The sequence below is a fragment of the Onychomys torridus genome, chromosome 1, assembly GCF_903995425.1.
Source record: "Onychomys torridus chromosome 1, mOncTor1.1, whole genome shotgun sequence".
Taxonomy (NCBI): Eukaryota; Metazoa; Chordata; class Mammalia; order Rodentia; family Cricetidae; genus Onychomys; species Onychomys torridus.
The window spans coordinates 13,037,258-13,060,950 of record NC_050443.1 but is presented as its reverse complement, the minus strand read 5'-3'; the positions used below and the strand labels follow the sequence as shown (position 1 = coordinate 13,060,950).

At 54.2% G+C, this 23,693-nt stretch overlaps 2 protein-coding genes across 4 annotated transcripts in view; both read right to left on the bottom strand.

Moving 5' to 3' along the window:
• Positions 1–5,685, bottom strand: part of Atp1a3 (ATPase Na+/K+ transporting subunit alpha 3) — a 30,234-nt gene extending 24,549 nt beyond the window's left edge. The window contains exons 1-4 of one of the 2 annotated variants that reach the window (XM_036181773.1): positions 5,507–5,685; positions 753–839; positions 592–651; positions 230–433 (exon numbers count right to left, since the gene is read on the bottom strand). In XM_036181773.1, the coding sequence (XP_036037666.1) occupies positions 230–433; positions 592–651; positions 753–839; positions 5,507–5,512 (357 nt within the window). In that variant the 5' untranslated portion in view covers positions 5,513–5,685. Of the gene's footprint in view, positions 1–229; positions 434–591; positions 652–752; positions 879–5,506 lie in introns of both variants that reach the window. The other variant, XM_036181763.1, reaches the window with a different exon arrangement.
• A 3,961-nt stretch (positions 5,686–9,646) lies between these two features.
• Grik5 (glutamate ionotropic receptor kainate type subunit 5) overlaps positions 9,647–23,693 on the bottom strand; it is a 59,742-nt gene continuing 45,695 nt past the window's right edge. Inside the window, exons 16-20 of one of the 2 annotated variants that reach the window (XM_036183826.1) lie at positions 15,803–15,968; positions 15,229–15,454; positions 13,831–13,959; positions 13,620–13,741; positions 9,647–10,590 (exon numbers count right to left, since the gene is read on the bottom strand). In XM_036183826.1, the coding sequence (XP_036039719.1) occupies positions 10,165–10,590; positions 13,620–13,741; positions 13,831–13,959; positions 15,229–15,454; positions 15,803–15,968 (1,069 nt within the window). In that variant the 3' untranslated portion in view covers positions 9,647–10,164. The remainder of the gene's footprint in view (positions 10,591–13,619; positions 13,742–13,830; positions 13,960–15,228; positions 15,455–15,802; positions 15,969–23,693) is intronic. The other variant, XM_036183817.1, reaches the window with a different exon arrangement.

Here is a 23,693-nt window from a genome sequence, read left to right as displayed (position 1 = left end):
ATAAATACCCCACCACTGAACCACACCCCGGCTGTCTTAGGCTGTTTGGAGCCATGGCTTCCTTATTTCTGATCTTGTTTTCTCAGAGGTAATTGTCACAGTTGGATGATGAAAGGTGAGGAGGAGGCTTTGAAAAGTCTAGATGGGCAGATGTGGCTGTGTCTGTGTTCCTCAATGTGTGTGTGTGTGTGTGGGGGGGGCTACACAGGCCAGGGTGTGGCATACTCACATTGTCACCGGAAGGATCGTCTTCAGTCCCCGCCTGGATGCCATAGGCCAGGAAGCAGAGGATTGCCCCGATCCACAGAAGGATGGAGAAGCCCCCAAATAGCTGTCTGCAGAACTTGACCCATTCCGGGGTGGTGGGTGGTGGTGTGAGCGCATTAGGCCCATCTCGAGCCAGGATCTCCTGGGCTTTGCTATGTGTCAAACCCTAGAAAGCATGGTACTCATATAGGAACCTTCCTGGAGAAGCCCTGGCCCCCCAAATCAAAACCACAGCACCCACACGTACTCAGAACAAACCAGTCTGCAGCCCTCCTCCCTCAGACCCAGGGCCCCAACATCAGCCCTGGCCCCGCCCATCCTCACCTGCACACAGTCCGTATTGTATTTCCTGCAGACCTCTTCTACCGACATCTTGTGCTCTGTCTGGAGAATGATTAGGGGAGATGGCTCACAATCTCACACAGCTTCTCTGGGCAGGAGGGACTGACGATTGTGGGTTGGTAACCAGGGGAGATGACACTTACCATGGCCACCTCCTTCTTGAGGTCATCCAGATCCCGGCGCTCTTTGGCCTTGCTCTTCTTGGGTGAACCCTTGTCATCTTTCTTGTCCTGCGAGGTGGCGACACGGTAGCTGTCAGAGCCACCAGACTGCGGGCGAGAAGGGGTTCCAGAGCGACACCGGCCCCGCGTGCCCCGGCTCTCATCTTGGCCTGGCCTCTGCCTCTCTAGGTTAGGGTTATCTCCGTGTCTCTCAGTGTCTCGCTGTGCCTTCCCAGTGTCCTTGGGTAGCTCCCAGAATCCCCCCAAGACTTGTCTCATCTAGTTGGCCTCACTGTGTCTAGGTCCAGGTATCTCTGGGACTTGGGGTCTGTTTGTCTCTTTCCTTGTGCCTATGAGTCTCTCCCCCTTCACCACTTTAATTTTTAAAAATATTTATTGTTTATTGTGTGTGTGTGTGTGTGTGTGTGTGTGTGTGTGTGTGCTATAGTGTATACGTGGAGGTCAGAGAACAGCTTGAAGGAGTTGGTTCTCTTTCCACCATGTGTGTCCTGCCACCCAAACTCAGATCATCAGGCTGCAAGAGAAACTCCTTTGCCCACTAAGCCTACTCACTGGGCCCTTTTAACCTATTATTATTATTATTATTATTATTATTATTATTATTATTATTAAGAAATGGGGTCTTATTTTTTAGCCCAGGCTGTCCCAGAACCCACTATGTATCATAGACTGGAACTCATAACAATCCTCCTGCCTCAGCCTCCCAGGTGCTAGATACGGTCATGAACCACCATGTCTGTGTGTGTGTGTTCACCTTTGAGACAAAGTCTCATACAGTCTAGGCTGGCCTTGAATTCCCTACGTAGTCAAGGCTAATTTCTGTTCCTCTTGTCTCCATCTCTGCAGTGCTGGGATTACAGGCCTGCACCACCAGACACAGTTTGCACAGGGCTTTATGTATGCCAGGCAAGCGCTCTACCCACTGAGCTGCAACCCCAGCATTCTGCGAATCCTCTTGTCTTTTCTCTGTGGGCCTATTGAACTTTCCCGGGCAGATTCTGTCTCTGGCTTTGCAGCTATGTCCTCTCCGTCTGTCTTTCTCTCTGATCTGTCTCTCTGGGTCTGTTTTGTGTTTATTTGCTAGCTCGTCCCTGTCTCCTTCTGCCTCTATGTCTCTCCCGTCTCTGTGTCTCATCGTGGGAGGCTGCTTCTCTCCTTTACCTTTCCCCTCCTTTGGTGCTGTCTCTGTCCTTCTGTCCCTGGTTCTGTGAGTCCGTCTCATCTCCTCGGTCTCTGGTTCTCACCATCTGTCTCCTACACTGTTATCTCAAACCGTTTCAATCTCTGAGCCTGGGGGGGGGGTCCTCTCTTTTCCCCAGGGTGGCGTCTGCTGGGATCTCAGATCGTCTCTGAGGGCATGTGCTGTCTGTTGCCTTGCTGTCCGGCTCTGCCGTCATCATCTCTTCAGGGTATTTCCTGGGGTCACTGTCTCATTCTTGCCCATGTCCCATCTTCTCTGGTTTGTCCGTCTTGCTCTAGATCTTTCTCCCTTACTCTCTCACCCTGGGATCTTTCTCCCCCCACCCTTCTATGTGTCTCCATCTCAGCTAGAGCCTTTCCCCTCTCTCTGTCTTTCTTAGAGCATCTTTGTCTTCCTGTCCATCTGCTCCCCGTTCCCAGGTGTCTCGCTATGTAGACCAGGCTATTCTCAATTCGTGGTGGTCCTCCTGTTCCTGCCTTTTAAATGTCTGGCTGCCAGGCACGCGCAGGACACCCAGCCCTGTCTCTGTGTGTGTGTCTGTCTGTCTGTCTGTCTCTCCTTGCTCCACTTATTTTGCTCTCTTTATGCATTGGCACCCATCTTTCCAGGGCAAGGTCTCCATGGAGGTCACCGTCCTGCCTCCCCCGCATAGCTCTTTGCTTGGCCTGTCTTCTGCACTATGGATGCCTCAGAGGACTCAGCAGATCTTGGGAGACCCTCACAGGTCAGACAAATCATGAGAGGAAGGGACCCTCCAAATGACAGCAAGGACAAAGGCTCCAGTGGGAGGCAGTGTGCTGCTTATAAGTAGTCATTCCCAAGGCGTTTAATGGGCAAGATGTGCATCTGGCTTTCCTCCTGCTGTGTACTGCAGACAGTCTTGAGCAGGGGATGGGCATGGTCAAGACTCGAGGAATGAGCAAGAACTGGGGGTGGGGGGCGGTACCGAAGAGCTATTAAAAAAAAAAAAAAGCCTTAGGCCTGGACTGAGTTCCAGTTTGGTGGTCTGGGCAGATGGGGAGCATGGCGTCTGAGGCTGGCGGGAAAGGTGGGCTGAGGCTCAATGCTTGCAGAGGGCTGCTGACAGATCCTGCAGGCCCAGGGCCAAGCTGGGATCGGAGGCTCAGTACAGCTCAGCGCTAATCTCCTTGTGACCTTGTAGCAGCCTGACTTGCCTGCTGTCTGCCCCCAGGCCCCGGGCTGATTTAGGAGTATAGGGAGGGGCCTTAGCCCTGAAAGCCTGGGAATCCCAAGGAGGTGTGAACTAGGGAGGCGGGAGTTTGGCCCCAGGCCAGCCTGCAGCAGCACTGCACCTCCGGGAGGCGCAGAGACTTGGGGACTTGAGGCTGATCCTCCACCCTGAACTATGGGCTATCGGGTGGTATGCCAACCTTTGCAGATGAGGCAGACACATGGAGAGGTAAGAAGATGGTACGTTATAAGGTCAAGGTGGAGAAATGAGCAGGGTGGCAAGCATGAGGAGAGATGGGGTCTGTCAGAAATAGGGGAGCCAGCTGCCCCGTCCCTGAATCCCTGGGGAGCTGCAATGTGGGTCCCTATGAGAAAAAGTGGGCTGGACTTCTGGCTCTGACACAGAAGGGCTCTCAGGTGTGAGGGAGGAGGCTGGGCCTGGTCTCTTGGGTCTGAGGAAGTGGGGTGGGGGTCTGAACCCTCATTCTGAGAAGGGAGGGCTGGGAATCGAAGGGCAGTAATGCTCATGTCCCTGCTAACCCAACCTTGGGTTAGCTCCTGCTTGCCCTTGCCATGACCGGCCTCCCCTGGAGGTGGCTTCCATCTGTTGGTATGAAGAACTGAGGCTTTCCCAGGGAAGGCAGGAAGCCCAGATGGGAGCACTGCAGGACAGGAGCACCTCTAGGGGTGGGGGACATGCCTGTCTCGATGCAGCCCGCCTCTGCAGTTCCTAGCCATTTTCCGTGCAGTCTGCCTCCCTGACACCAGCGTGGTTCATACAGTCTCTGCACCTCCACAGCCCCCACCCCAGGGTACCTGTGACTGTCCTTTCTAAACACCCCTTACCTTCTGACCTCAGCCTCCTCTTTCCATCGCTCAGGTGGGCTATTTCTTTCTTTCTTTCTTTATTATTTGGTCTCTGGGTAGAAATCTCCCTCTCTCTCTCTCCCTCTCTGTCCATGTCAGCCTCAGTTTCTCATTTTGTCTTTCTGTGTCTTTCTCCACGTCTGCCTGCCGCCTCAGTCTCTCTTTGCGTCTGTGTCTTGTCCCTTTCTTTGTTTTTTGGTGCCTCTTTCTCACTGTTTCTGCCCATGTCTGTCTCTCCCACATCGAAGAGATTTCCTTCCCCGTTCTTTAGCTAAGACCACCCTTCCCCAAAGCACTGTACCCTTCTCTTCTCCCCCAATCTCCCACATTCCCCAGCTTCAGTCCACTTACCTGATGCAGTCACTGACTCTCATCTCCCCCTTTTCTCCCCCCCATCCTCCCCCACCTAGTTTTCCTTCCCATCCCCCCTCACCCACCCCAACCCACATGTCAGTAGCTCCATCCCCCATCTTCATCCATAGGCCCTTCAGCCTTCATCCGCCATCTTTCTCCTCATCTTTTATGTTCCCTTTGGCACCCCCATGCTGACCCTTTCTCTTTATCCGGTGGTCCCCAATCCATCCACTTTCTTCCCTGACAGCCCTCCCCAAGTCAAGTCCCACCCCAGACACACAAGGAGGAATCCAGGGCTGCAGCAGGGGTCAGGTGGTCAGTCGGGGAAGGAGGCTGCATCTGCTGGAGAGACGCACAGACAGAGAAGGACACACGGACACGGAGGCAAGGACATAGCGGGCATGCAAACTCCCCCCACATGACTGTGCTTGCACACCCTAGGCCAGGCACTTGTCTGCAGCCATTTCTTTCCAGCTCCTCCCCCTCTCCCTAACCCTAATGTCTGCTCCCCCAGATTAGGGGCTGTACAAACTCTGCAGCCCCAAGTCGGTCACTGCAGATCACCCTTATCCAGGCCTGGAAGGAGAAAGAGAGGTCATCTCACGTCCGTCCCATAGCCTGTATCTATCTACCTCCATTGGGCTAGGGGACCCGAGGAGCGGAGGGGGTCTTCAGTGCCCTCTAGACACACCCAGACAGGTTGCAGGCTTTTAGATGGAGGCGGGGGAGGGCGCAGAGAGCTGCAGACCCCGCTGCTAGAGGGAGCCAGGAGCACGCGCACACGCTCTCACCCTCAAGCAACTGCACTCATGCCACCACTCTCTGAGTGCAACGGGCACACGGGCAACCGCACAAGGTCAAACCCGAGGTGCCAAGGGCCAGCCCCCGCCCCCGTGGACAAAGCCACCAGCATGCGCCACAGACCCTCGTCGACTCAGCAGCCCGCTCTCCCAGACACACCATCACACGAACCGGCTCGCGGGTCTCCGCAGACTCGGCCCCAGAGCTCAGGAATGCGGGAGCCCCCCAATTCCTGCACAACCCAGTGTCACTGGACCCACAGTACCACACACACGCAGCGCCTTGCCAACCCTGCACCTACCCCCATCTTGGCGGCTCCGTGGGAAGAGGGACGGACGGGCTGGTGAGCGGTGGCCGCAGGGCCGGCTCAGGCGCGGGCTCCGGCTGGTGGGCCTCTGCAGCGCCCGCGCCGCGGTCGGAGCGTGCGTCTGTCGGTCCGTGGGTCCCACCTCACAGAGGCTGCGGTGGCCGGGGCCTCTGCCTCCTCATATGCCCGCGCCCGCGGGGGGAGGCGGCGCCGGCCAATCAGGAGCGGCTTTGAGCTGACGGACAGCCCGAGGCCCGGCCCCCGGTACTGCAGCTGTACTGCCCCTGCCCCCTCCACCGCTCCAACCTTGTCTCTGCAAAGTGGCGGCGCCACCGCGGAGCTGAGCACGGTGGGGGGTGGGGATCCCGGACACCCCACGGTGGATGGTGGACCTAGAGACCAGCCCCCCTCGATGCAAGGAGGGACCTCAGGGATGGAGGCTCCGAGGGAGGAAGCCCCTCGGAAACTGCCTTCCTGGGAGTGTGGTGGGCACAGGGTAGGAGGAAAGCACCAGTGAATGCGGGAAGAGCACCACCATCTTGCAATACGTAGGGGGACCCCAGGAGTCTGTGCTGGACACTGTTCATGGAGAAGACACTGCAGGAGGGGGCCTGGTGGGGAAACAGACAGCAAGGAAGGCCCCCAAATTGAGGAGCGGTGCTGCAGAGGCCGCAGAGTCCTAAGACCCTCCTCACTGTGTCCCCACCTGAGTGACTGAGCTACCCAGTGAGATACCACCACACATACCACACAGGAGACACAACAAAGCCAGAAGAACACACCAGGAGGCACCACAGTTAGGCACCACCATCACCTCCACACACACCACCACAGGCTCACAAGCATGTCCCAGTCACACCTTCACTCACACCACCACTATCCTTCAACCAGAGGCTCAAAGCCCGGTAGGAGGGGAATCCACGAAGAGCACACAGCTCTTACACCCACCACATCACCACAGACCCACAGTCACGATGCGGAAGTGCTGTGGAGAGCCCACGCCCTCAGAACACCACCTCCCAGACTCACATCACACACTGCACCACAACTGACCTTGCACCAACTTACACGGAGAACTAACAGATTCCTCCACTTGCCACGATTGCACATGCCTAGGTTGTGGCCACGGTTGCACGTACATGCCAACAAACACACCTGCACATGCACAGCTCCCTAGTGTGTCAGGGCGTGAAAGAAGGCTCACGGTACAACCTGACAAATATTTGCTGTGGATGACAGGCAAAGACCGGTACAGACTCACAGGTAACACAAGGCATTCAGAACTAAGCCATGGGACACCATCCCACACTTCTCACACATCACACATTACTGTACTGTCATGTATAACTTTGTGCACCTCCAAACACATGCCAACATCCCTACCCACACGCCACACCCACGTCACAGTGTGTGTATACAGGCACATGCACACATACCTTCCCATACCTCAGGCCTGCCACACACACACACACACACACACACACACACACACACACACACACAGAGCACCCATTAGTTTTCACACTGGAGTCTGTGGAGTCAGAGCCTCCCGTCCCCACCCTGACACACTTTGCTCATGAGGAACGTTCTGGACTCTCCCTGGGGATGCTGGTAGAAGACAGTGGTGGGGAAAGAGAGCGAACTCTGGCCAGGAGCTGGAAGTAAGCCTGTGTGGGGTTAGGGTTTGGTTCATGTTAAGGTTAAGATGATCTGCTGGGCATAGTGGTGCACACCTTTAATCCCTGCACTAGGGAAGCACAGGCTGGCAGATCTCTGTGAGTTCAAGGCCAGCCAGGTCTACACAGTGAGCTCCAGGACATAGTGAGACAATGAAAAAAAAGTGGGGGATTAAGATGATCCTGACCTCAAGGGGACATTCAAATCTAGAGAGAGGGACACAGAGACACAGAGAGTTGGCCTCGGGCAGAAATAGATAGGGCCACAGTAGGAGGAAGGGGGCTTCCCCCAGCACCTAGAGCTTCATCACAACCCTGTTCTCTGGCCTGTTCCCATCTCTCCTGCTGTCCCTTGTTGCCATGGTAACAGGGAGGCTGACTCTGCAGCAAAGGAGGTTGGACCTGCAGATCAGGCTTGTTGCCATGGAGATGAGAAGAAGGAGGAGGAGCCCCATCTTTCAACTCAGGTGCATTTCTCTCAGACACCCCTTCCTCGAGTCTGTTCCTTACCCTGGGGTGGAGGGATTGCTACCAACATTTCTCTCTTCATGCCTGGAGATCTGTGGCTGGTCCACAGAGGACAGGGTTAGAGTCAGGGAAGACTGGGGAGAGGGTCCTAGATCCCAGGGGATACGTGCTGCTCCTGCCCTCTAGCCAGGCTGGGGGGTCAGAGGCTCCCCACATCCCACCCCAGAAACAGGCTCAGGTTCCCTCATATAATTCTTCCTCAGACACCAGCCTGGCTAGACTGATGACTGATGCATCATGCTCCCAGTGCGCTGCAGAGGAGAGGGGGAGGGAAGACTTTGGAAGGTCACCCGGGATGGAGGAGGACAGCAGCACTCGTAGGGAGAGGTGGAAGGCGAGAGACGAGAGATACAGACTAGAGCCACCCCAGAGCCAGGGAGAATTACAAACACAAGACAGAAGAAAAGATCTGCAAAAGCAGAGATGAAAAACAAAAACAAAAACAAAAACAAAAACACAAGACCAAACAAAACCAGGAAGACGGTAGCAGACATGTTCAGTGAGGGTGGCAGAAACAAGGGGAACCTTAGAGAGCTGGGCAGAGGATAGGTGTGCCAAACACGCCGAGTTAGAGATAAAACGGGGATAAGAAACTCGGTGGGTAAGGGGATGAGGACAGACCCTGGAGAAGAGCAGTCTCGTGCTTTTGGGACAGAGAAGGGGGTGAAACCAGAAAAATCCGCAATGAGAACCGCTTCAACAGCATCCAGCTCCAGGGCAGGGTGATTGATTGATCAGTCTCTTAGAAAGATGGAGACAGGGAAGATGTTGGGGCTGGCCTGGAATGGCACACACAGCCAGAGCCTGAGACTAAGGACACAGCGTGAAGCAGCCTGACATGGAGGTGCGGGGTGGGGGTCTCTCGGGGCGTGGCCTTCTGTCAGGGGACCGTGGAAGGCTGAGCAGACCCTGGCTGCTGCGCGCCAGGCGGGCCGCTGGGTGCTGAACGGACAGCTCCTGCGATCCTGTCGAGGCTGAAGGGCCCGCCTAGCTTCTGTCCTCAGCAGCTCCGTGTTCTTGATCTTGTTCCCTTTGTTGTTCCCTCGATCTTCCTTTAGCTTTCTATGACTTCCTGTCTGTCACCTCAACTGCTTGTGCCCTCTACCTGCCGTTTCATTTGCCTCCCCTCCACCCACCGTGTCCCTTCCTGCAATCTCTCTGCCTCTAAGAATCTCTCCCTCTGCCCGCCCTCTTCCAGCCTCTAACACTTTCCAGCCCTCGTCCATTTTGTCCTCAAGATCTTTTCCCTCTTCCCCATCCGTCCGCTTCTCCCCCACCCGCGCCGCATCTCTCTCTTTCCTGCTCAGCCTCGATCTGGATCAGGCCGTGTGACCTTCAGTCGTCCTTTCTCCACAGAAACCTCCCGGGTGGCGAGGAAGGCGGGACAGAAGGCAGGCCCACCCTTCTCCCTGCTCAACCAGCCCTCAGCCCCCTTCTCCCGCTCCTCACTTCCTCTCTTGAGGGCTGGGGAGGGATATAACTCCAAGGTTCGCTCACTCTTGAAGGTGGCTTCACAGGGGCCACACACGCGACCCCCAAGTTCCCAATTCACTGCAGCCCAGTCCCACACCGCCACTATAGGTGCCACCCCAGCCTTTAGCACCAACAGTTCCCAGGCTCTCCCCTCCCCCAGCCCCATCTGGTGTGGTTCTTTGCGCGTCTTTCCTCTCGGTGTCTCCGCCCTTCCAGATCCTGCATCTCTCCATCTGTCCCAGGGTCTCTGTCGCAGCCTCCTTCTGAGAGAAGGTCACTAGAGAGGGGGCGGCTGCTGGCACCTGAGCTGACCTGCATGTTTCGGGCATGGCCCAAGGTGGCGAGTGTGTAAATCTCTCCCTGTTCTCCGCAGACCCCGAGTGTCTAAAAACGCCCGTTGACCTCCCATCCCCACCCCCCCCCCAGAAAGTGAAACCCACCTACCACCCCCAGTTTGGGAGTTTTGTTCTTTTTTTATTCCAACAGGGACTGAGATGTGGCAAGGGGAGGTATAGGGGCCCAACTGACCCTCTCCCTGGGGGCGTCTCATAGAAATTTTGAGGTTTCTCCCCCAAAAAAGGAGAGAAAGAGAAGAGAGGAGGGGCACCAGGGGACACCCACATGTCCAGAGGCCCTCCCCACCTCCAGAAGTGTGGAGAGCCGTGTCAAGTCTTGGGGCGTCTGAGCAGTCCCAGGTTGGGGTCCTCCCCGCGGACCGCTTTCCAACTCCGGGAGCGGCCCCCACAGTCCCCAGCCCTTGGAGTCCTCGATCTCTGCGCTCCTCCCGCCCTCGGCGCGGGATGGAATGCGGGCGTCCGCGACACCCTCGCTAGAGTCCACTAGGAGACGCAGGCCGGCTCCGGAGCCGGGCTCGGAATTCACCGGGAACTGAAGGCAGAATCGCGGCTTCCTGGCCATCTGGGGCGCATCGCGTCCCTGCAGTCAGTTGGGGCGCACGCCCGGCCCCATCCGTGGTCATTCGTGCTCGGTCAGCTCGCGGGGTCCTGTGGGGCCTGGCCGCAGCCGGGGAGGACTAGTGGCTTCAGCTGGGGTGCCCAGGCCACGTGGGGGAGCCCCAGTCCCCGAAGCCCGCAGCGCCTGGATGCGCCTGCACTCCTGGCAGACGCGCACGTGCGTGCAGGGCGTGGGAGCCACGGGCCGGGGCCCCCCGGGAGGTCCGGGGTCGTCCAGGAGGCGCTGCGGACCCCCGTGCGCGCCCGCGTCCCCGCCCGCGCCGGCCGAGTAGAGCTTGCCGTTGCTGAGTCGCATCTCTCGGACCGCGCGCAGCGACAGCAGGGCCCGGCTCGGGCCGCCCGGGCGCCGGCGCCGGCGGGAACGCGAGGTCTTGCGGCAAGACACGGCGTGGCGCAGCTCCTGCAGCATCTCCTGGCACACCGATACCTGGGGGCGGCCAGACGGTCACCGCGGGGCACGCCGCGACCTCCCTCCCCGCCTCCACCTCCTTTCCGCGCCTCTCCTCTCCTTCCCCCTCCCCCCTCCCCTCCCAGTCCTGTTCCCTTAGCCAGCCTGGTGTTTTCTGTACCGCTCCCGCACCGCCATCCCTCTCTCAGCTCCATCTTTCCTTGCGTTTGTCCCTGAATCCGCCTTTTCACTTTCTGACTCCTGTCTTTCCACACAATATTTTCCGACTTCCCCTATGCCTCCCTCCTATTGCCGCCCCACATTATTGCAAGGCATATTTACTTAGTGCCAGGCACTGATCTGGGCACCCCGAGTTACAGCGAAGAACAAAAGAGAATTCCTGGTCCTTGGGCCTCGGGATGTGGGTCCGTGGTAGAGGGCTTACCCAGTATGTGCAACGTTCTGGGTTCCATTCCCAGCAATGGAGACAGGAAAAAAAAAAGAGAGCCCAGCCCTCCTCAAGTATGCAGAGATAGAAAACAACAAATATAAACATATATTCTGTCCGATAAGTGTTTGGGAGAGAATAAATAGAGTGTGGACCGGCAGGATGCTGACTTCCGAGATAGAGCAGATGAGGAAGCCCTCCGTGAGACCTCTATGTGAAGGCTGGGTGATAAAAGACCTGGGGGGGCTGAGCACTGTAGACAGAAACCCAGTGCGAAGGTGCTGAGGTAGGGCCTGGCTTGGGAGGAACTGGGAGAGAGGGAGGAAGTGAGGCCCAAGAGCGGAGACCTTTACAAGGTTCTTGGTTTACTCCAGAGCCACGGGAATTTGAGCACAGGGCTGAAGGCTAGTGCAGAGAGCTAGGGGAGCAGGGAGCCGGGTAGGGAGGCTGCTGGAGGCCTCTGGGTTGTCCTGTGAAGGCAGAGCCCACAGGGCTTGCTGAGAACTGGTGAAGGAGAGGAAGGAGTGAGGGACGATAATGTCCACACTTGGCCTGAACAAGTGGAGACTTGGCTCTGCCAGGTGGAGAGGGGGGAGCGCAAGCTTGGACCCTTGACATTGTGCTTCATTACTAGACACCAAGTGGGCATCATCACAGACTCTGGAGTTGGGTGTGGTGGCCTTGGGAAGCTGAGACAGAAGGTTCAGGCCAGCAGGAGCTACAGAGTGAGTTCAAGGCCAGAAGGGGGCTACATAACATGACCTTGTCTCCAAAAACCAAACCAAACCAGGGCTAGTAAGATGTCTCAGCCACTGAGGCTGCTGATCTAAGTTGCATCTCTGGGCCCCACCTGGTGAAGGGAGAGAATGGACTCCTCAAAGTTGACCTCTGACCTTCGCACTCACATCCAAACTCACAACTTAATAAAACCAAAACTAAACAAACAATTCATCTTGGGCTGGGGGTGGGGGAGACACACACTTGGGAGTTATGGCAACCAGTGTCTCCGTCCCACCCCTCGGCAGTCCTGTGGTCCGCTCCAGCATTACATCAGGATTCTGCTGAGTGACAGGATGAGACCAGATTCTCTTGCCTTGCTCTCTCTTGGATCACAGCTCTGGGGGATGTGAGCTGCCCAGGAGGGCACTTAAGCAACCCTGCAAAGAGGTCCTCCTTCGAGGAACTGAGAGGACTCCTGCCAGCTGCCACTAAGTGTGTGCATGATGCTTTTAATTCTTGTTTCTGGATGTTTGATGCTCTAGGATCTTACAGGCTGGGGGAAGGCTGTCCCTCTCAGAATCAGCTATGTTTTAGAGAGCAAAGGGTTGAACCGCCCTTTCACAACAAACCAAACACTAGTGAATCTAGAGGGGCCTGGTGCTGCAGACCTGTGACCCTAGCCTCTTAGGAGGCCGAGGCAGGAGGATTGCAAGTTTAAGGCCATCCTGGGCTAAGGGGTGAATTCAAAGCTAGACAGGACAACTTAGTGAGACCCTGTCTTAAAATAAAAAGTAAAAATAGGGCTGAGGATAGAGCTTATTGGTAGAGCACTTGCTTAGAAACTATCAGTGAACGGTTTCATCGACCTGGCATACATGAGACCCTGGGTTCTATCCCCAGTACCGAAGATACAAAAACTAAACAAGACTAAACAAGACAGCCCCCGTGCTCTTAGCCCACCAACATGACTCAAACCAGCCAGTCCATTCTCATATTCGAGATTCCCTGTTCCCTTCTCTGCTTCATTTACTCTCTGCCCTGCCTTTTCCAGGGACACCATAATGAAGACTGGCCCAGCCACTTCCTCACCCTGCTTCCCTCTCAGGGGTCATAAGGAACATATAAGAACCGCCGCTCAATGGCATAGTCTAGGATGGGTATGATGGGGTACTCCTGCAATGCTACCACTTGAGAGCCTGAGGCAAACTGCGGCAATCCTCCTGCCTCAGCTTCTCAAGTGCTGGGATTATGCTTGGTTTGTCTGTCTGTCTGTCTGTCTGTCTCTCTCTCTCAAACAGGTTATCATGTGACTCAAGCTGGGCTTGAACTCACTATGTAGATGAAAACAGTTTTGAGCCGGATGGCGGCAGCAGTGCACGCCTGTAATCCCAGCACTCGGGAGGCAGAGGCAGGTGGATCTCTGTGAGTTCGAGGCTAGCCTGGGCTACAGGACAGGCTCCAAAGCGACACAGAGAACCCTTGTCTCGAAAAACAAGAACAAACAAACAAACAAAACCAACCAGTTTTGAACAGCTGATCCATGCTCCTACCTCTGCCTCCTTAGTGTACCAGCTGTTTCTTTTGTAATTCAGCATGCTGCTTCTCTGGGGTCCTCCACGCCTTTCTTTGGCGGGCCCTTGAATTCTCATCACTCTCCTTCCCTTCTCTGTCCTTTCTCATATCCCGGATTCTTTGTCCAGTTCTCTGACCTGACCTCCACTGGGACCTCCTTTATCTAACCAGGAGTTCCTTGGCTCCTCTCTCACCTTCCGGCTCCCCGACCCTCCCCGTCTCTTACGTCTTCCTTCTTCATCCAACTCCCTACCACCCACCACTTTGGGTCCTTCATGTCCCCCGGGGTCTCCCCTGCTCCACCTCCAGCCACAGACAATCTCCTCACCTCCTCGGACTCCGCTGACCTCCGCGTGGACCAGATGAATTCCATGACCGCCACGAAGACAGCAATGATGAGGCCGCAGATGAGCACAACAAAAATCCCGCCAATGTTCTCCATGCCCAAACCTGGAGGGTGGGGACAGCCAGGGTATGGGCAGTGTGGGTGTGGGCCCAAGGGGTTTCTGGGAAAGAGCCGGCACAGGAGGGGGGCTGACCTTTGGCCCTGTGGTCCTCCTCCTTGGGGCACCGACCACCTTCCCACCACTTGCGCTTCAGGATCTCCAGCCTGTTGTTCTCTTGGAGCTGCAGGATGGCCAGCGTGATCTCATCCCGGAACGGGGAGCCTGGCCGGGCACATGAGGGGGTGGCCATGGGCCCCACTACCCCAGATCCCACCCTGCCCTGCCGCCTCTCCCAGCTTCTGCCCAGTCCCATCACACAACAGCCAAGAGAGAGGTCAGGGCTCTGTCATGGCGCTGCCATTTGTAGGGGCCCCTGCTCAAGGTTCACCCAGCTCTGCCACACTGGCCCCTGGTGGGTCCCCCTATCTGCCAGACAAAGCCCTACTTTAGGGCCTTTGCTTCTGCCCAGAACACCCTTTTCCTCCTCTCCCTTGGGTCTCTGCTTACACACTGGCTCCTCACAAGTCATTTGTGGACACTTTATTCAAAATGGCACCAAGCCTGCTGTCAGCCTCCGCCACTACATCTGTCCACAGCACTTGTCACACCTGCCTCCACCGGACATGGCTGTCTACGCCCCATTACGCCTGCCACCTGGGAGGGCATGGTAGCAGTTGGCTGAGTGGATCCCCATCCTCCCGCTCTGTTTCCTTCCTCCTCTTCCCTGTCATGTGCTCCCTCCCCTTGGGCCCCCTATTCTGAAGCACCTACTGAATACGAGGCTGTCGAGAGATATGGGCAAGCGGAGATGGTGAGTGCTTGTTGGTTCTGGGCCGACAGAGTAAGTACCCGGGTCTCACTACTTGAGAAAACATTACCAAAGCTTGGAGACAAATTTGTATTTGGGTTTCTAGCACTGGGCACCGAGACAGTATGTCCTGAAGTGTAAACTGTTCCCCCTTGCTCCTTCCTGATTTTTCTGAGGAGCTGCTCTGACCTAGGATGTAGGATTGATGTAGACAGCATGAAGCAAAGAAAACCAAGTCTGGTACAGCTGAGCACGGTGGACATATGTACCACATGTCCCTAGTATGTGGAGGTGGGAGGATCAAGAAGTTCAAGGTCATCTTCATCTACAACCTGACCTACTTGAAGGTGAGACCTTGTCTCAAAGAACTAAAACCCAAACAAACCAAAATTCCGTCTCCCACGGAGGTGTTGCGTCTCGTAGCTCATGTTTACTGAGGTGTACATGCAAAGTCACCTCAACTCCCTTAATATCCCCCGAGGCTGGAGCTCACCAGCTTCTAGGCTGACTTTTTGCATGTTTATAGTGTACAGGCGTAGGATGGTGACTGGACCTGTCCAGGATCACACAGCAAGGCTGCTGGTCTTATGAAGGGCTTGGGATATTCCTGGGTTCACTCACACATCTTGGTTAGTATGGCCCCCGCATCTCCTCCCACATTTCAAGCTTAGCCATGCTCATACCCAGCGGCATGCCGATGCCATAGCCCTTGGTGTCGAGGAGGCCCCCGATCTGGGTGAGGTTACAGTTCAGACGCCGGTGGTACTCATTCATGGTGGACTCCAGCAGGAAGGCATAGCGGGAGTTGAGGACTCGGGCGATTCCTTCCTCTGTGCTCTTGACGAACACGCTAGGCTGTTTCGATTGCATGTAGTTCCACATCCGCTGGTATGTCTGGTACCTCGAATTCTTGGCAGAGGGAGTATGAAGGAAGATGGGTGAGGCCACTCCAACTGTTTCCCTTGAGCCCCCTCCCCTCCGTTTTCCACACGTGCAAGAGTGAATGCTTCTCACCTTGTAGCCCCCCTCCTTCCTCCTGACAGCTCACACTACTTGGCCCTATCCCCCAGCTGCCTCCTTGACCCTCCTCCTGTACTGCCCAGTGCTGGCGCACGACATCCGCACTGCCTCCATGCTTCCACTCAACAGGTAAAGGTCAGGCTTCCCAGCCAGGTAGCAGCTCTCCCCACAACCCTAACAGGTCAAGCATGTCTACTGCTCTCACACCTAACCTTAGAGGTTCTAGGGGTGCCCCACCTGGAAGAAGGTCATGGTGGAGCCGGCGTGGATAGTGCCATACTCAATGTTGGTCTGATCCGCCAGGTCGTCAGCTGACTCCACAGGCACCTCCATGCGCTGCACCGTGAGGAAGGCAGCCAGGTTGGCCGTGTAGGAGGAGATGATGATCAAGGTGAAGGCCCACCTGAGGGGCGGGAAGTATGAGCTACAAGCTGGAACCACCTCCTACACCTTGACCTGTAAACCCCCACCCCTGGGGCTTTTCCTGACCCTTGACCCCAGGGGCTCTGACTTTCAATAAGGCTCAGTGCCTGCTAGTTAGGGCAGAGGCCAGGAATGTGGGTTCCAGAACTTGACTCCCTGGGTTAAGTACTGCTTCCAGAAACTTCCAAGGAAGATGGTTTGGAAATACACTCTCAATGTAGGCAGCTAAAAACGCTGTACAGGGGCTGGAGAGATGGCTCAGAGGTTAAGAGCTCTGACTGCTCTTCCAGAGGTCCTGAGTTCAATTCCCAGCACCCACATGGTGGCTCACAACCATCTGTAATGAGATCTGGTGCCCTCTTCTGTATACATAATAATAAATAAATCTTTTTAAAAAATAAAAATAAAAAAGCTGTACAGAATAGAGGAAATCTTTAGCAGTACAGAGATTAGAACTAGGGTCTCGGGGTTGGGGATTTAGCTCAGTGGTAGAGCGCTTGCCTAGCAAGTGCAAGGCCCTGGGTTCAATCCTCAGCCCCACATACAAAAAAAAAAAAAAAAAAAGAACTAGGGTCTCAAGCATGCTAGGCAGGGGCTTTGCCACCAAGTCATGACCCCCAGCCCCTCACTGGGGGATTCTAGGCAGGGGCTCTACCACTGAGCCACATCCCAGCCCCTCACTGGGGGATTCTAGGCAGGGGCTCCACCACTGAGCCACACACCCAGCCCCTCACTGGGGGATTCTAGGCAGGGGCTCTACCACTGAGCCACACCCCAACCCCTCACTGGGGGATTCTAAGCAGGGGCTCCACCATTGAGCCATATCCCAGCCTCTTCCTGGGGTATTCTAGGCAAGTTCTCTGCCACTGGGCTACATTCCTAACTATTTCACATATTTTTAAAAATATCTATCTATATCTACCTATATATTTTTCAGTGCATGAGTGTTTTGTATCATATATGTAAGTGCACCATGGACATGCAGAAGGAGGGCCAGAAGAGGGAAATGGAGCAGGAGTTACAGGTGTTTATGTGTGTGTGCTAGGAACCAAATTCCAGATCTCTGCAAGAGTATCCAGTGCTCTTAACCACTGAACCATCTCTCCAACTTCTGTATTTTATTTCTTTTTTTATTTGTTTTTGAGACAGAGTCTCTCTCTGTGTAGTCATGGCTGTCCTGGAACTTGCTCTGTAGACCAGGCTAGCTTCGAACTCAGAGATTCTTTTTTTGTTTGTTTGTTTGTTTTCGAGACAGGGTTTCTCTGTGTAGCTTTGGAGCCTGTCCTGGAACACACTTTGTAGACCAGGCTGTTCTCAAACCCAGAGAGATCCGCCTGCCTCTGCCTCCCGAGTGCTGGGATTACAGCACATCCTGTATTTTAAATTTGAGATAGTGTCTCATGATGTTGCCCAGGCTGGCTTTGAATGTATTGGCTAGGCTTGAATTGGATATCCCCCTGCCTCAGTCTCTTAAGCAGCTGGGATTACAGGCCTGTGCTCCCAGGGCCAGCTTCCAGAGGAAAGTATTTAAGGATGGCGGTCCTAATAGGCAACGTGGGGCTGTGACATGTGGTGAGCCTGGTTTCTGTCTCAGCTATGTGGCTGTATTTAATTGGTAAACTAAGCTACAGGGGAGGAAAAGTCCAACAATCCCGCAAGTTGAGGGGACAGAGACTAGGTTTTGACAGGAGTGAAGATGACTGGGATTTTGGGGACAGAACACTCAAGAGGAAAGAGTCACATAAGCGGTGGAAGTTTCCTGAAACAGAGGCTTCATTTGGGCCTTGTGCTGAATATCAGAGTGTGTGTGTGTGTGTGTGTGTGTGTGTGTGTGTGTACGAGGTGAGACCCCACCAGGACAGACAGGCAGTCTTCTCCCCGCAGAGTTCACACAGGGCGGGGGATCTTGTGAGTGTCCTCCAAGCAGAGGTATTCAGTACATTCAGTAATAAGCAGATGAGATGGCTCAGGGGTTAAGAGCACTGGCTGTTCTTGAGAACGAGCGTTTGAATCCTTGCACCGACATGGCAGCTCACCACCATCTATAACTCCAGTTCCAGAAGATCGGATGCCCTCTTCTGGCCTCCCTGGGAACTGCGCATGAGGTGCACACACAACAGGCAGGCAAAACAGTCATCGACATAAAATAATCAAATAAAATTTCACACACACACACACACACACACACACACACACACACACACACACACTAAAATGATGGGCAAGCCATATACCATGTAAACACTTGGAGTCCAAAAGCTGTAGTGTAACGCTAACTTCACACTGGGACCAGGACCAAGAGACATGATCATGTCTCAAGAGGATAGACAGTCCCAGGCATTAGTGCCCTTAATTACAGAGTTTCAAAGCTCAAAGCAGGGCTGGCAAGAGACAGCTCAGCCAGTCAAGGCATTTGTCACCAAGCCTAATGACTTTTTTGTTTGCTTTTCGAGACAGGGTTTCTCTGTGTAGCTTTGCACCTTTCCTGGAACTCACTCTGTAGACCAGGCTGGCCTCGAACTCACAGAGATCCACCTGCCTCTATCTCTTGAGTGCTGATATTAAAGGTATGAGCCACCACCACCTGGCAATAAAGATATTTTTTAAAAAGTTCTAAACAAAAATTATAAAGCAAAAACTAATTCTACAGTGGAATGCTTGCCTCAGTGAGGGGCTGGGGTGTGGCTCAGTGGTAGAGCCCCTGCCTAGAATCCCCCAGTGAGGGGCTGGGGTGTGGCTCAGTGGTAGAGCTCCTGCCTAGAATCCCCCAGTGAGGGGCTGGGGTGTGGCTCAGTGGTAGAGCTCCTGCCTAGAATCCCCCAGTGAGGGGCTGGGGTGTGGCTCAGTGGTAGAGCCCCTGCCTAGAATCCCCCAGTGAGGGGCTGGGGTGTGGCTCAGTGGTAGAGCCCCTGCCTAGAATCCCCCAGTGAGGGGCTGGGGTGTGGCTCACCTGTTCAGAACCTGCCAGGAATTCACCAATGAATGGCTGGGATTTAACTCAGTGATAAAGTATTTCTACAAGGCTCTGGGTTCTAATCTCAATGAGAGAGAGAGAGAGAGAGAGAGAGAGAGAGAGAGAGAGAGAGAGAGAGAAATACCCAAACAGAAAAATATCAAGCTGACACAGAGTTTCTCAGGATCACGGAGAGACACTCTATCATTTCCCTCTCTGTGGTTGACAGGACAGACAGAGAATCAGTGAGGAGACAGAAGCCGTGGACAACAACATCAAACAACTTACCCTCAAAGGCATTTCTAGAACATTTCACCCACCAACATTGAAATCCATCTCCAGAGCAAGTGCAGGGAACACTTCCCAAGACAGACCATATTGCAGAGCCACGAAACGTGTCTCAATAAATTTAAAGGGATTAAAGACCTGCAGAGAATGCTCTCCAGCCACAATGGAAGTGAATTAGAAATCAATAATGGAAAGAACTGGCAAATCCCCAAGTCCTGGCTCCACCAGTGGCTAGCCGTGTACCTTGAGGCTGTGCTCTGGTGTCCTCACCTGGGCAGGCCACATCTCTGCTGGCTCTTCCACACAGGATTTTAGGTAGAGTGGGCTAGCCTAAAACACAGACTGTGTTTACTCTCACTGTCTTAGTGACATCACCTGACTCAGGAAAGAGAAGAGGTAACCAACGGGGTTGGCTGCAGGACCGACCCCAGGGCAAGTCATTTGTTCTACCCTGAACTCCCTCCTGCCAAGTATGAGTGGCCAGACCCTCTTGTAGGCCCCAGACCCGAGAGGGCCTCCCAGCCCCCACTGGCTCCTTACCAGGCACCATTGAGAAGAGGCCACTGGCCTCTGCCTAGGGCCTGTGCAAAGGTTCTGGGTTGAGGGTGAGTGGACAGAAGGGTAAATAATAGTTTCCTACAAAAACAAATCTCTGACCCTGACATGATGCCCAGGAACTGACATAATCTCTCCAGTAACTGAGTTCTCCACACTCACCTCATGGGCCAATGTTATTCACAACCAAGAAATGACCCAGTGGCTGCCCAGCATGCATCAGGTGCCAGGTGGTGGCGATGGGCACAAGGTGATAGGACTGGCTGCTCACTGAGCCTTTTTTGGATAAGGTAAATTTGAGGTTAGCTGTTAGCACCCAAGAGAATCAGCCTAAGCTGCCTGGATGTCCTTGGAAGTGAGCAGCCCTGGCCCAGTGCATTCAGGGGTGGCCTGCAGTGGGGACATGCCTCTGGAGGGTGTTTCGTGTTGGTTCGAGTGTGGGGGACTTTGTTAGTTGTCAACCACTGGGCAGGCTGGCAATGCAAGGCCTGGCCTGAACAACACAGAAAATTGAGGGCACAATTCTCAAAGCCTGACTCCTCAATGCAAGGAAACATTCATATTTCTTGCACAGTCATAGTATGAGCTGAATCTCCAGAGTGCGGCTCTCGTTCAGCTTGAGGGCCGGATGCTGCTGTATGGGGAACTGCTGAACAATGTTCAGCATTTCTGGAAGTCACACTTAGAACAGCAATTCCACTGGTATATGAGTCAGCAAGTCAAGATGCTTGGGCCAGCTGCACCGGTTCCCGGTGATCCACACTGGCACCAGCGCGTTCCTTTGCCAAATATTTCTAAGTGTCAAACGTTGAGCATCAACAATGTGCCAATCAGTGACCTTACTTCTCGGCATCCCAAACTGACTCATTATAGATGTCACCTATTTTGTTTCTGTCCTCTGACATATTCATGCACAAGCATTTGCTTATTGCGCTTACGTTATCCAATTATGAATCATATCACCTAGCCAGGTGGTGGTGGCGCACGCCTTTAATCTCAGTACTTGGGAGGCAGAGGCAGGTGGATCTCTGTGAGTTTGTGGTCAGCCTGGTCTACAGAGTGAGTTCCAGGACAGCCAGGGCTACCAGGTGAGACCCTGTCTCAAAAAACAAACAAGCAAACAATAAATCACACCACCTTCTTTTTCTCATTACAACTAGAGCATTGTAATGAAAGGTTTTTTGTTTTTTTTTTTTTTGCTGTTGTTTTCTGGTTTTTGTTTTGCCAGAGCTGGGGACCGAACCCAGGGCCTTGCGCTTGCTAGGCAAGCACTCTACCACTGAGCTAAATCCCCAACCCCTGTTTTTTGTTTTTTTTAAATCTTTTGTGTGTCTGTGCACGTGAGTGCAGTTTTGCCATTGGAGGCCACAGTAGGGTGTTGGAACCCCTGGAACTGCAGTTACAGGCAGTTATGAGCCTACTGAGTTGGGTGCTGGGAACTGAACTTGGGACCCCTGCAAGAGCCAAACATGCTTTCTTAACCACTGAGTCATATCACCAGTTCAAAAAAACCTAAGTATCATCTCAGGACGGAAAAGCATTAAAATAGCATTAGATGGAAAGAGGGGCTGCAAATACTGCTGGTACCAAGGGGAGGTGCAGAGGGGAGCGGTGAGCAGCAGGAGGCTGAGGACTGAAGAGCCAGAGGCCCCTAGAAGTGGACAGCTAGCAAGGAGCACACATGCTGCCTGACATAAGGAGGTGATTGGATATACGGACACAGGGGTCACATGTGAGGGTTGGGGAAGGGGAGAAGCCTTGCTGCTAGCTGGATCAAGTTCAGGGGTTTCTTGTCAGGAGGGCGTGAAAGTGGTAGCTGAGATGTGAAGGCAGGCGGGGCTCAGAAAGCAAGGAGACTGAGGTCAGGGGATTCACTTCCCAAACAGTGACCAAGGGAGGGAGCCCTGGGAGGGTCAGAGGCTGTGGTCAAAGACAGCCTTGGGCATGCTGGTTTCTGAGGCAGACCTATCTTCAGTGATGAGCTGGTGGGTATGGCTAGAGGAGACTGTGGCTGAGTGGCCACTGCCCAGGAGGCACGTTCTGGCCAGGCGCCCACGAGATCCCTAGAATAACAGCAGCGGTGCGCTATAGTGCCACTGCAGGAAGGTGGGGAATCAGCCTATAGTCACTGTCACTGGGTCACATGTGGAGATCAACCAGTGCCTGATGAATGACTGGGGTGTGTGAGCGGACGAGGGGTATGGAAGAGCATGAGGCTGGGCAAACAGCTCCAGGGAGCAATGGACGTGAGCTCCTGGGTGACTGCAATGGGAGAGGGCAGGAAGTGATGGCTAGACAGCACGGCTCTCAGGAAGCAGGCCCCAGGCTAAGGAGGGAGAAGGAGGGGGGCTCGCTCGCAGAGTGCAGACCTCTGGTTCCTCCTTTAGCTCAGTCCAGATTCATCAACTCAGGACTACTGTTCCCAACTCTGTCAGGGTAACTGTCCATCCCTCAGAAGCAGTCAAGGAAGGCATGGCTGGTGCACCACTGCACCAGCCACACAAACACCTTTCACCTGGGACTTGAGGGAGCCGAATAAGCCACTTCCTCTGTCAGCACCAGACACCTACCCATTAATCCTTGGGAAACATCGACCTGTCATTGCAATGGTAAAAGCGACTTTGAAGATGAAATTAAGGGCTAAAGTGAGGAAGCGATCCTGGACCGTCCAGGCAGGTCTGGTGAATCACAAGTGCGTGGATGTGAAAGGAAACTAGAGGTGAGTCCAGCGGAAAAGCATTGTAATTCCAGGTTCTTCAAAGGTTGAAGTAGGAGGACCGAAATCTGGGGCTACAAGAGTGAATTCAAGACAAGCGTAAGCAACTTGGTGAGAACTTGTCTCCAAAATACAAAAAAACTTGGCTGGTGATATAGCTCAGAGGTAGAGCCCCTGCCTAGAATCCCCCGGTGAGGGGCTGGGGTGTGGCTCAGTGGTAGAACCCCTGCCTAGAATCCCCCAGTGAGGGCTGGGGGTGTGGCTCAGTGGTGGAGCCCCTGCCTAGAATCCCTCAGTGAGGGGCTGGGGTGTGGCTCAGAGGTAGAGCCCCTGCCTAGAATCCCCCAGTGAGGGGCTGGGGTGTGGCTCAGTGGTAGAGGCCCTGCCTAGAATCCCCCAGTGAGGGGCTGGGGTGTGGCTCAGTGGTAGAGGCTCTGCCTAGAATCCCCCAGTGAGGGGCTGGGGTGTGGCTCAGTGGTAGAGCCCCTGCCTAGAATCCCCCAGTGAGGGGCTGGGGTGTGGCTCAGTGGTAGAGCCCCTGCCTAGAATCCCCCAGTGAGGGGCTGGGGTGTGGCTCAGTGGTGGAGCCCCTGCCTAGAATCCCCCAGTGAGGGGCTGGGGTATGGCTCAGTGGTAGAGCCCCTGCCTAGACTCCCCCAGGGAGGGTAAGTAGCACTCCTGCTTAGCATGCACAAATCCCTAGGTTCTATATTTAGTTTTGCAAAAATAAATAACAAGTCAGAGAGAGAGAGATTTGATGATGCTATGCTGCCTTTTTTTTTTTTTTTTTTTTAAAGTACTGGGCCATAGATCAGAAAATGCAGGAGGCTTCTAAAAGCTAGAAAAGATAAGTAAAGGGGTCTTTGGGGGTCTGCAGGAGGCAGGCCCACTAATGACTTTTAGCCCTGTCAGAACTATGGCTTGGGCCACATGGCGATCATTGCTGCTTGAAGTCCCAGCATTCCGACAATGCAGACCACACTTCTCCAGATCTTTTAACTTTCATGTTTAATGGTTCTCACTATTAATGCCTTTCCCTTTGGGAAATTCTGTGTGGGCTTTGGTAAAAATGTGTACAATGGTAGCCTCTTTAACCAAAATAATTCTTTGGGGAAAAAAAAAAATCCCCACCACCAAAGAACCCGGAATTCCAATGTGCTCTCCTAATTACAGCAAGAACAGGAAAGTTAGAG